Genomic DNA, 12,289 nt, shown 5'->3' with positions numbered 1-12,289 from the left:
GCCACATTCTTCCCGAGAAACGAGGGGACTATCTGTATACGGTCAAAATTGATTTCGGCCTTCGTACGATTGATCGAGATGGGATCATAATGGACCAAAGGAAGACTTCGTAATATCGAGACGGGTTCCGAAGATGGCACGAACAAGCTTCAGATTTCAGGTACAGGTCAAACACTGAGTTCGAAGTCATTATCGAGCTCGGGTCCGAATCGAACTATGATGAGATGTTATGGAATCGAGCTTAAAGGGCAAAGGCCAACCGATACCGAGCCCGAGTCATTACCATACCCCGAGTCGGCATCGAGCTCAAATCAGCATCGAGCTCTAAAACCAATACCAACCGACACCGAGTCCGATCAAGCTCGAGCTCACAGACAAGAGCCATTGCAACCGCACTAAGGGAGAGAATCTCGGCGGAAATTAGGGAAAAGCTGATTTATCATGGGTTCCCCACTATGTATTTTTAATTATATCTAAAGTATGATCCTCCACTATAAAGAGGATGGCTACATTTCTATAAAGGGCAAATTTTTTGCTTACATTGTAACTCAAATACTATACGTTCCTATATTGAAGAGTATTTCTTTTTAGCTTCATAAATTGATTCATCTTGCTGAGTTCTTAAATCATCCCCCCTTCAACTTTGCTTATTTTTTTACCCTTTAAAGTCGATATTCGATATTTCTATTCATCTTTACGATTTGTGTCAAGTTATAACGCATATCCTTAGAACTACATGCAAATTCAACTCTATCCGTTTTTCGGGTAAACAGTTAGTTGATTACATGAAAATAAGGTAACTTATTATAATCCATAGCATGAAACGTGCATTAACATGGAAAAGAAACCTCTTAATGCAATTCAAATAAAGACAAACGGTGAAGGTACTTAATTACAACTTACATGGGGAGTTTAAAGTTTTATCGATTCTTTTGTTTATTTGTTCCGATTGGTCTACTTGTTCCATCTTTTGGAAATTCCAACTCATATTTCGTTGACATTCTTCTAAAATACCATTTTGTTTCCTCCGCTAAAAGCGTTAAGATCAACTAAAAGATTTTTTTAGAAACTGGATATGCAATCATTTCGATACTACTTAAAGGTAGTTACAAGAAACAAGCAACATCTCAGGGTTGCCTCCACACAATGAGTGTAAACTAAAACAAACAAAAAGGGGAAAAAAGAAAAGTGTGGATGCTCAGATTGCAAGAGAATTGACAAGTAAACACAACAGAAATCAGATTAGATTAAATCTGACCAGCCAAGGGGATGAGGTACTCTAACAATCCAAATGATAACTAAGCCCCGCTTCTTACAACTTTATCATCTTCCAGATGCTGTTACTAGTGTCAAAAGCAGTCAGCTTCGATGGATCCAATTCAAAATTTTCAAGCACTTTGTTATCTCTTTCCACAATATCTAGGATGGGATGGGTCAAGGTGAACGGAATTTCTGCTGAATGAAATAAAATCTCGAGAAAGCCACATCAAAAGGTAAAATAAGAAATGTTAGCTTAGCAAGCAAAGTAGGATACGGCCTGATATTTTTGATTGATCATACAAGTCTGGAATGATACTTGTAACAGAGGCATACAATGATAACTTCATCCTACAAGATACAAGGAGGAAAAAAGTTACTGTTACCATAAATTCAACAGATACAAAGGAGAAACAGTATAGATAATAGCAGCTAGAGAGAGACAAGGAAAGATCATGACTATGCTCTTTTTAACAAATTACCAAATATTAATAAAATTCATTTAAAGAAACAAAAGAGAAGAAAAAACGAAATGGACTCCATTTATACAAACACAGATATCCTTGCAACAGGATGGGTATTGTGCAAGAGGCTGTGTGTCTATCAAGTGTAAACCACAGATGGAAAAATTAATGCAAGTCTAATAAGATCAATCCTCAGATGATTTCCTAACGTTGAGCTGCATCAGAGGCCGATTCTATTGAGAAAAACACATTTTGACAAAGTGGCGATGAAGTGCATTTACCTGCAACTTTCCAATTCCAATGCTTCTAGGAGTAGATAGGTTCCTGTTTGAAGTGGATTCGATCATTCACTAATTAGGGTTATGTTTCTAGGGATTTTGGTTTCTAGGAATTTTGGGTAGAATGGAAGAAGTTTGGCAGAGAAGGGGAAGAAGACAGGCATCTCAATTATTTTTAACTTACTTTGAGCCTTTTCCGTTAGTTTCACAAACCCAGTTAAAGGTAAGACCAAAGCTGTACGCTTAGGCAAACATAAGGGATATTTTATAGGGAGAAGGACAGAAATACCCTACTGCTAAGACTTTATGACAACCTCTGTCACTAAAACCTAAAATGACCATCGGTGCCCCTAAATTTCTTCTTTCGTATACCCAGATCCCTTCCTTGCCCTCCAGGATAGGGATAAGATTGCGTACATCTCACCCTCCCCAGACCCCACTTGTGGGAATTCACTGGGTTTGTTGTTGTTATACCCAGATCCCTCCCTCCACGACTAAGTTTTCTCCTCCACTTCTTCTCAGTTGTGCAAAATTTCCTCTACTGCGACACCCACCCCTTTATTCCCCCTCTACTTTCATATCATTCAGCTATAACTGAAGTAGTCACTCCTTCAGAGACCAAGATTGAATCTTTATATAAAATTTCTCTTCTGTGTATAAGAGAAAAAGCCTTCTTCATCTTTTTCCTTTCATACCATTCATCTATAAAGTTCACTCTTTTATTCCAAGGTTTAATTTTTATAAAAATTAATCTTCTTGGTATAAGAGAAAAAGCCTTCTCCATCTACTCCTTTCATACCAATCATCTATAAATTTTACACTTTTAATCCAAGATTGAATTTTTTTTTAAAAAACATCATTTGGGGTATAGAAAAAAGGGGACAAAATTGGAGAACAGTCAATCATCTTTTTACCAATTTAGTATACCCAGATCCCTTCCACTTCAAATTCAACCTCTGCTAGGACATCATGACTGAGATTTTGTGGCTTAGCTTGCCCAGTCCAGAGCTACACAAATTATTAATAACAAATATTTGCAGTTCCTAGGAAATTCCTTGGTTGACATGTGCTGTCTAGATGTTCAAACACTGCAAAAGTCACTGCATCTGTTCGTCAACTTTCCAAGATATTGCAGTGTGGTTTGCATACTAAGAAAAAGGCAAGTTAAATTGTGCCATGGCTTTTATTAACTAAGTAAGAAAAGTTTAGCTTCAGTAGTAGCTAGGATTTGGTAGAAGTAGCTTCTTGACTATTTTTTATCATCTTATGGTGCAGGAAGCAGCCTCTCTACTCCTCTTGACTATTTTCTTTTCTTTTCGTCTTCTTGAGCCGAGGGTCTTTCGGAAACAGCCTCTCTACTCTCGGGGTAGGGGTAAGGTCTGCGTACACACTACCCTCCCCATACCCCACTAGTGGAATTCTACTTGGTCGTTGTTGTTGTTGTTGTTATGGTGCAGGAAGCTCTTAAAAGGATCTGCAATTGGGTATGCAAATTGTATTAATCGTTGGGTTGGTTTTATAGCAGCCAATATAGGGGATTATGATCTTCAGCCTTTATTCTTCACTACGGTTCAACTTATCAAATTGAAAATTGGCAACTCAGTTTTCTTTATGTATTTATGTCACCATTTTAAATTGCAAACGAACGTACTGCACTTGCCAAAGAGTTGCTTAAAGTCTCAAACGTTCCAAGATGAATGTATTACATCTGCAATTGAACAACTGTCATCACACTTTTTATAGTGGAGCTACCACATTTCTTTCCCTAAGCTAGCAATGAATATTATATACTGTAATTAGTAGTATGTTAAATGGTATTTACAAAATTCTTAGTATATTGTATAGTATACATTAGTAGTATGTTAAATAGTATTTACAAAATTCTTAGTATATTGTATAGTATACCACGATTGCTAATGAATCATGGTATATTATTACTACTAGTATGTTAATTGGTATTCAGAATATTCTTGGTATATTGTAAAGTATAGCGTGATCACTAAATCACGGTATACGGTGATTACTGATGTATTAAATGGTATTCACAATATTTTTAATATACTATGTATTATATCATGATTACTCTTGAATTATGATACACTTTATTTATGCAAAATATTCTTATTATTCTTGGTATACTATGTATACCATGATTACTGTTGAATCATGGCATACCAACAGTTGAATTATGTTAATACTTTGTTTATCTTAAATGTTACTTTCCATATTCTTGGTATACTATACATTGGTTTACCATGATTAGTTTTGAATCATGGTATACTTTGTTTGGCTATGTTAAATGGTATACCCAATATTCTTGGTATACTACACGTTAGTATGTCATGATATTACTAGTATATTAAATGGTATTCACAACATTCTTGGTACACTATACGTTGGTATACCATGATTACTGTTGAATGATGGCATTCCTAATATTCTTGGTATACTACACATTCGTATACTATGATTAGCGTAGTGTACCAAATTTTAGGATTACCGATTTAACTAGAAAGAGCAAAAAGTGAGAAAAGAGTGACAAATTCTTTATTTTAAAAAAGCCTAAAATTTCTCAGGAAATTGCAAAAAAGGGTCATCTATTAAATATTAAATAAAAGAATCAAAAAGAGTAAGACAATAACTCTTGAAAATCATAATCGATTAGTGATTGTGTAGAAAGTGTCCCAATATAAATATTACGACTCGCTTATTTATCAGGAAAGAACAAAAATAAAAAAATAAAATACAGCAAAAAAAATTAAAAAATAAAACAAGAAAAAAATTAAAAAAAAGGTGAGGTATTGTTATTAGAAAGAACGAAAAATGAATAAAAAAGAAAAAAATAACTACAAAAAAAAGAAACTAAAAAGAGTGAAAAAGTAACAAAATATTTTGGACGAAGAGATTTTACTAGAAAAAAACAAAATTAGACAAGAAAAAAAATAAAGTTAAAAACAGTGAGGAATTGTTACTCAAAAGAACAAAATAAATAAATAAATAACTACTTCAAAAAAAAAAAAAAAAACTGAAAAAGAGTGCAAAATTTTATTAGAAAGAAAAACTAAAGTAAAAAATAACAACAAAATGGGATTAAAAAAAAAGTGAAAAAACCAAAAAAAAAAAAAAAAAGAAAAAAAGGGTAGTGCCCTAGGTGGAGCTTGGACATAGGATGGAGGGGCATCCAGGTAATAAAATCTTCAAATGGGGCACATTTTGTCATTTTTCAAAAAATGGAGCATTTCGGTCAATTTTTAAAAAGGGCTTTTAATATCTTTTTATATTAAGTAGTATAGATAAGGGACAAAAATATACCTATACCCATACATAAGGGACTATCAAGCTTATTCCTCACCTTTGAACTACCACTAATATACCTAAAACTTAAGGGGTCGTTTGGTTTGAATACGGCTTATGCTGGGATAAGTTATGCTGGGATTAGTTATATCGGGATTAATTATCCTGGTATTGTTTTTAATCCACTGTTTGGTATGTTGTATTAAAAATGACAATTGCATAATTTCTAAGAAGGTATAAATTATCCCGACACTAATTACCCACCCTCTACAAGGTATAAGTTATCCCGGTAATAATTTTAATCTCGGGATAACTTATACCAGATTTGCTAACCAAACAAAGTATTAAGGTGGTATTAAATTTTTATACCAGCATCATATCTTCTTATACCTCATACCAAACGACCCCTAAAAGTACCATATAAGTTTTGTTGCTTTCAAATAAGGCTAGATCATATGTTTATCCAACATGAAGAAAAATTTAGATGGGCAATAGTTACAAATAGACATCCAAAAGTGTACGGTGGTAGTACTTAATCTTGGGGATGGCAAACAAAGCGGGGCGGGTTAAGACTCAACTCGAATAAAATTTAACCCGCCGCCCTGCATAGCCTTTTTTTATGTTTTCCACACGCCTCGCGTAATTTTCTTTTTTCTTTCTCTTTCTCTAGTTTGTTATTTACATATTTCAATAAAAAATATGTACTTATAATCTTTCTTTGGCCTCAGAAATACCCTCGAATATCTACAGATTTTGCATCAATCTTATAAAAATTCCAAAAACAACACTCACTCTTTGGCCTCAGAAATACCCTCGAACTTAGAACCCTCTGAGTGTCGTCGGGACTTTGGGTATTGTAGGCGTATAAGAGCTGAGGAGGTTGAGGGGGCTATGCGTAAGATGAGAAGGGGGAGAGCGACCAGCCCTGACGAGATCCCGGTGGAATTTTGGAAGAGCGTGGGTAGGGCGGGTTTGGTGTGGCTCATTGGGTTATTTAATATCATTTTTAGGACGACGAAGATTCCCGAAGAAGGGAGATGGAGTACGATGGTCCCGCTGTATAAGAATAAGGGGGATATCCAAAGTTGTAACAACTACCGGGGCATCAAGTTACTAAGCCATACTATGAACGTCTGGGAGAGGATGGTGGAGCTGAGGTTGAGGAGGATTGTGGATATTTCTGAAAACCAGTTCGGATTTATGCCAGGACGTTCGACTACGGAATCTATTCATCTTGTTAGGAGGTTGATGGAACAGTATAGGGAGAGGAAGAGGAATTTACATATGGTGTTCATCGACCTAGAGAAGGCTTACGATAAAGTGCCAAGGCAAGTTCTGTGGAGATGTTTGGAAGCTAGAGGTGTTCCTATTGCTTATATTAAGGTTATTAAGGACATGTATGATGGAGCTAAGACTCGAGTGAGGACTGTGGAAGGGGACTCAGAACACTTCCCAGTTATGATGGGGTTGCATCAGGGGTCAGCCCTCAGTCCATTTCTATTTTCCATGGCGATCGACGCGCTGACGCGCCATATACAAGGAGAGGTGTCGTGGTGCATGTTATTTGCAGGTGACATTGTCCTGATTGACGAGACGCAAGGCGGTGTTAATGGGAGGTTAGAGATTTGGAGGCATACCCTGCAGTCTAAAGGTTTCAAGTTGAGCAGGACCAAGACAAAGTACTTGGAGTGCAAGTTCGGTGGGACGACTTAGGGTGGGAATGAAGGAGTGAGACTTGATTCTCAAGTCATCCCTAGGAGAGAGAGTTTTAAATACCTTGGGTCAGTTATACAAGGAATGGGGAGATCGATAAGGATGTTACACATCATATTGGGGTGGGATAGATGAAATGGAGGCTCGCTTCAGGTGTTTTGTGTGATAAGAATGTGTCATCGAAACTTAAAGGTAAGTTTTATAGAGCGGTGGTCAGACCGACTATGTTATATGAGGCTGAGTGTTGGCCAGTCAAGAACTCTCATGTCCAAAAGATGAAGGTGTCTGAAATGAGGATGTTGAGATTGATGTACGGGCATACCAGGCTGGATAGAATTAGAAATGAAGTTATTCGGGATAAGGTGGGCGTGGCCCCTGTGGAGGACAAGATGCGGGAGGCAAGACTTAGATGGTTCGGACATGTGAAAAGGAGACACAGATGCACCAGTGAGGAGGTGTGAGAGGTTGGCCCAGAAGGGCCTAAGGAGAGGTAGAGGTAGGCCGAAGAAGTATTGGGGAGAGGTGATTAGGCAAGATATGGCGTTGCTCCAGCTCACCGAAGACATGACCATGGATAGAAAGTTGTGGAGGTTGAGAATAAAGGTAAAGGGTTAGAATAGGTCGCCTAGCGTTGTCTTTGTCTATAACAGTAGCTTTAGTACATGAGTTAGCGTTATTTATGTACTTTCGTATTCCTTGATTTATGTGATTACTTGTCGTTGCTTTCGTTTCGGCCTTTGATTATGATACTCAGTTTTACTTTTGTATCTTTGTATTTTTGCTTCGGTTTTATAACTTGTGGGATTACACTGGATCTGTTGTTGTTGTTGTTTTATAACTGGTGTGATTGTTGCTGCCCTTTCTTTTTATCTTTCCTAAGCCGAGGGTCTTTCGGAAACAACTTCTCTACCTTCTTGAAGGTAGGGGTAAGGTTTGCGTAGTGCGTACATACTACCCTCCCCATACCCCACTTGTGGGATTACACTGGGTATGTTGTGGTTGTTGTTGTTGTTGTTGTTGACTCTATTATAAATTGACATTCATGATTCAATTTACAAGTGTTGTGCTACCAGACTTCTAATTTAGGTCCAAAATTAATTCTTCTACTTTTAATTAATGAAACCAAAGGATATTAAAATATCTGGATGTTTAAGCCAGAACAACACAATTCCAGAACCCATATTTCTCAGTTCTTTAATTAAAATGTGATTTTGAAATTAAACAAAGATACAGTGGAAAAAAGTCCTGGACAAAAATGCATCTGGTTTCTAGTCTTTGGTGATCTATCTCCTCCTCAGTATATTAATGGAGCATACTTAACAAGAAAACCAGATAATAGAAGGGAAGATGGAAAATAAAAGTTGTAAAAATGATACATAGAAAAGCCTGAATTCTGATGTCTAGTTAAAATGATAGATTATAGCGAAAATGATAGAATATCTAGAGAAATGATAAAATATCAAGAAAATCAGGCAAAAAAGTGGAAAAGAATTGCAAGTCATACGAACGTCTAAAGTCCAACTTCACCACCTACTGGGTAAGAGAGTCAAAGACTCGAGATGAGGCCAAAGAATTAGAGATTTCAATTACGAGCTAGAAAAGTAGAAACAAAAATTTGGGAAGTATTCAGATCTCAGGTTGGTAGAAGTGCAAGCGTGAAAACTGAGAGGGAAAAAGTTGTTATATTCATCAATATTTGTATACCCAGTAGCTCTTCATTCACGAAGAACCTGCAACCTGCCGAGACCCGCTTTAAAACTTTTTAAAAAACACTCTTAACCTGCACACACCACCCCGCCCTGTTGCCATCTCTACTTGATCTGCACCATATGGAAAGTGAATGGACTACTTTAACAATGATTGGCATTAGGCAGATGCATTCAACAACATGTACCAGCTTAAGATACAGAACCAAGTTGGCAAAATATGATGTTAACATCCTAGACCCATTGCAAACTCTTCACATAATTTGATAGCATAAAGCTGCAAACGTTTACCGAGTCTACATATAAATGTCAAGATGGGATTGTTTCAACAGAACATTATAGGAGTATGTTCGGAGTAAATGACTGATATAATTATAAGCATATTAAACTACTAAAAAGGTTCTGATTACTTACTCTGCTCGAAGCTGATCTTGCTCAAGTTTCTTGAGCGACTGCCTTTGCTCCTCAATAGAGGCTCTTTGATGATCTAAATCATCGATCTCATCGGTTATAACTGTGTTAAAGCAAAAGGTGCTAATCAGTAATCATAACACCAAACTATTTGAGAAATATGAAGACATGCTTTTTCGATATACTTATCTAAGTTCTTCCCTTAGCATTTGTTCTTTCTGAAGCTCCTGTTCTAACTCTTTCAGCAGTGTATCTATTTCAGCATCTCCAGCAGCTTCAAATTGTGCTTCTGCTATTCTCTGCTTGCACATATTTATCTTTGCCTCATAATCTGAGCATATGTAATGAATTAAATTAATTATATAACAGTTTCAAATCAAGAAATACAAAATAAATCCAGATATTTCCGGTTATAATCATAAGCTAATGCTTGGCTATGCCACTAAATACCATAGCAACACGATCCAAAGGACTTCAGCTTAACCTAAGTCTGTATATATAGATATAAACATGCTGGACCTCTGCTCATAAGATATTAGCTTAGAAGGACTTCAACTAAGGAAGAAATCATACCAAATGTAGAAGAGTATCACAAAACTATCAGGAACAAATAGGTAATGACACCAATCTTACACCAAAAAATTCCGAAAGGGTTGGCATGAACATGACAAGAAAACAAGACTTCGCTTAATGACCAGAAGAGTGAGTTACCAAACAAGTACTCGTATAAAATACTAAGACAGACTCCACAATCCCCAAAATGTCATTAAGAGAAACATCCAGGAATTACAATACTTTGAGAGAATCAATTTTGACTTGATAATCCAGTACAAAAGAAAACAGAAAATGGTTTCTCAATTCCATGTAAACAGACTTATCTACAAGTGACAGGTACAAAATCTTTAAGTTTTTTTTTTTCTTCTTTTCACACAGTTTATAGGAAAACCCAATTGGACAATCTTTGAGCAAAAATAATCAAGAAAGGATTTTTACTATTTGCAAAGCATACCTTGAATGGAACTCCGAAGGGTTTGATATTCAGAAAGGCACTGTAATTGAACGGCATTAGATTGCTCCAAACACTGTTTCAAGAAGCCGACATCTTTGTCGTCCTTCAAGAACTGAACGAGATCTTTGCTGAAGGAGATTAGCTTCTCCACATCCACGTCTCTCGACCCATCCACCATTGTTGAGACCAAAGTTTAGGGCTTGTTCTTTCTTTTTTCTTTTTTCGTAAGATCTTGGTTTTTGAGGGGATTACTGAAGCTGTGGAGACCTGGAGTGGGAAGGAATAAACGACCCACGGGGAGTATTTTACTCGAAGATATTCAAATTTTTATGGGATACAATTTTTGAAACTTTTTTATTCTAAAGTTTGCTACGGTTCAAAACCGAATCGAACCCAACCGAACCGAACCGATAACTTATTGGCTTATTGGTATCGGATTATCATGATAATGAATGGTAAACGGATTGAGATTTTATAATTAATGACTTAACGGTTTGGGGACGGATTACCCAATTTTCTTATCAAGTAAACCATTAACCTATTAAGAATTTTTATATTTACACTTTTACCCATATGTATATAAAGTACTATTGAAATTAATTCGTTGAATTGTCCGCTGGTTTTATCCGTAATAACTGAATTGTCTGGTTTTATGTCCTTTTTTGCATGCATCTAACAAATTAAAGTTTGATTTTCTAGATTTTTGGTTTTACAATCTCGATTTCTTGTGAAGAAAGAATGTTACTGAAAGTTTGATAGATTCATACGTGTATGAGTAGTCTTGAATATGAACTATATTGGAACTTGGAAGAAGACTCTCCAATTCAAAAATACTGTTAGATCTTAGATGGTATTAAAAAATTGGTATTGATTTGAAACCGTTTGGTATTTGATTGAATGATTCTTCAAAAACTTTCTATTTGGTTTAGCCGATAAACCGCCCGATAATCGTTAATCCGATACCAATTCGTCTGTTTTCTTTTTGGATGGCTAGCGGATTACTATATTTATAATCCGACAACCGATAAGACGAACCGTTAAGCATAATTATCCGCCTGATCCGCCCGATAAGCACCCCTAGTTTACCCTTAAAAATGAGTAGCAATTAAATTTGTATGCGATTTAAAGAATACGTGATTACGAATGATCTAAGAACAACAAATAATTAGATTAAAGAGAGAATAAACGATCAAACCAATCGTAATGGAACAATCAAGCCTAATCTTAAGTTAAACACTGAAATTCGGCCTCGATCGAAACCCTCGATATTGGCTCGGTAGCAATTAAAGAAGAGAGTAACTTAAGAACACTTTGATAATAGCTAGAAGACAAAAATAAACTCTTATTGCTTTGATATGCATGTCAACAGTGTGTTAGAATTAAAAAAATCTCCATTTATATAGTAGAAAATTTTCAATCCTAGTACAAGTCTAAATAAGGTAAAAATCTTTTTTTCTAGTAAATGTCGATCAGCAGTTGATATCGAACGGGATTTGCACCTTAATATCTGGTTGAGGGCGAATATTACGGCTCCCTACTTGTCATGCTCAACCGTTTACTTTTTCTCGTGGGCTCGAAAATGTACTTGGCCCAGATCCGTTGTTTAACCGTGCCCGATCCCAGATACATCGTTCATCCCTCCCGAGCTCCGACACAAAGGACCCTTCGGCTTCGCTTGAAATTGCATTGGACCGCGCTGCCCTCTCGTCTCTTTATTAGGGAATCGATTATAACATTGTCCCCGATTTTACCCATACACATATAGTCCCTTCACTTTTCGGAGAGCAGATTTATCGAAGCGACGAGAAGTGATTAATTGACCCTGGTTCCTTCTTCCATACGCTATAACCAGGTCTATGGGTCAGTGAAACGTCCTATCAGTCCCGTCGTTCTGACTTCGGACGCGTGTCCGTCGTCGGTTGATCTTCCTCGAATGTGAAACGTGACGCATTAATTACCTCTTCTCTATAAAAGCTTCAATCCATTTTTCACTTTTTTACTTTCCGATTCCAGAACTCCTCAATTTACCCCCAAACTTTTCACTTGCTTTTAACCCTTTCAAATCTTCATACATTGTTCTTCATACCTTCATATCTTCATCTTCAAATCTTCATAATTCATCCTTGAACCTTTAAGTTTGACCTTCAAATCTTCATC

General features: G+C 36.5%; 1 protein-coding gene across 1 annotated transcript; it reads right to left on the bottom strand.

Annotated features, from left to right (window-relative positions):
- Positions 1-1,103: 1,103 nt before the first annotated feature.
- On the bottom strand, positions 1,104-10,430 carry LOC104112437 (kinetochore protein SPC24 homolog). Its single transcript, XM_070174865.1, has 5 exons — positions 10,133-10,430; positions 9,313-9,454; positions 9,127-9,228; positions 1,535-1,608; positions 1,104-1,419 (listed from the first exon to the last, which is right to left on the bottom strand). The coding sequence occupies exons 1-5, from the start codon at positions 10,308-10,310 to the stop codon at positions 1,313-1,315; spliced, it is 603 nt and encodes a 200-aa protein (XP_070030966.1). The 5' UTR covers positions 10,311-10,430; the 3' UTR covers positions 1,104-1,312.
- Positions 10,431-12,289: the final 1,859 nt, after the last annotated feature.

Source organism: Nicotiana tomentosiformis, chromosome 5 (genome assembly GCF_000390325.3).
Source record: "Nicotiana tomentosiformis chromosome 5, ASM39032v3, whole genome shotgun sequence".
Lineage (NCBI taxonomy): Eukaryota > Viridiplantae > Streptophyta > Magnoliopsida > Solanales > Solanaceae > Nicotiana > Nicotiana tomentosiformis.
Note: the sequence above shows the minus strand (reverse complement) of the source record. Positions and strands in the feature narration are given on the sequence as shown.

Coding starts and splice junctions, on each gene's coding strand:
- LOC104112437 (XM_070174865.1), bottom strand. CDS start 10,310: ATGGTGGATGGGTCGAGAGACGTGGATGTGGAGAAGCTAATCTCCTTC. Junction 1,609..9,126: donor CAAGATCAGCTTCGAGCAGA/GTAAGTAATCAG, acceptor TGTATCTTGTAG/GATGAAGTTATCATTGTATG. Junction 1,420..1,534: donor TCAATCAAAAATATCAGGCC/GTATCCTACTTT, acceptor ATCCCATCCTAG/ATATTGTGGAAAGAGATAAC.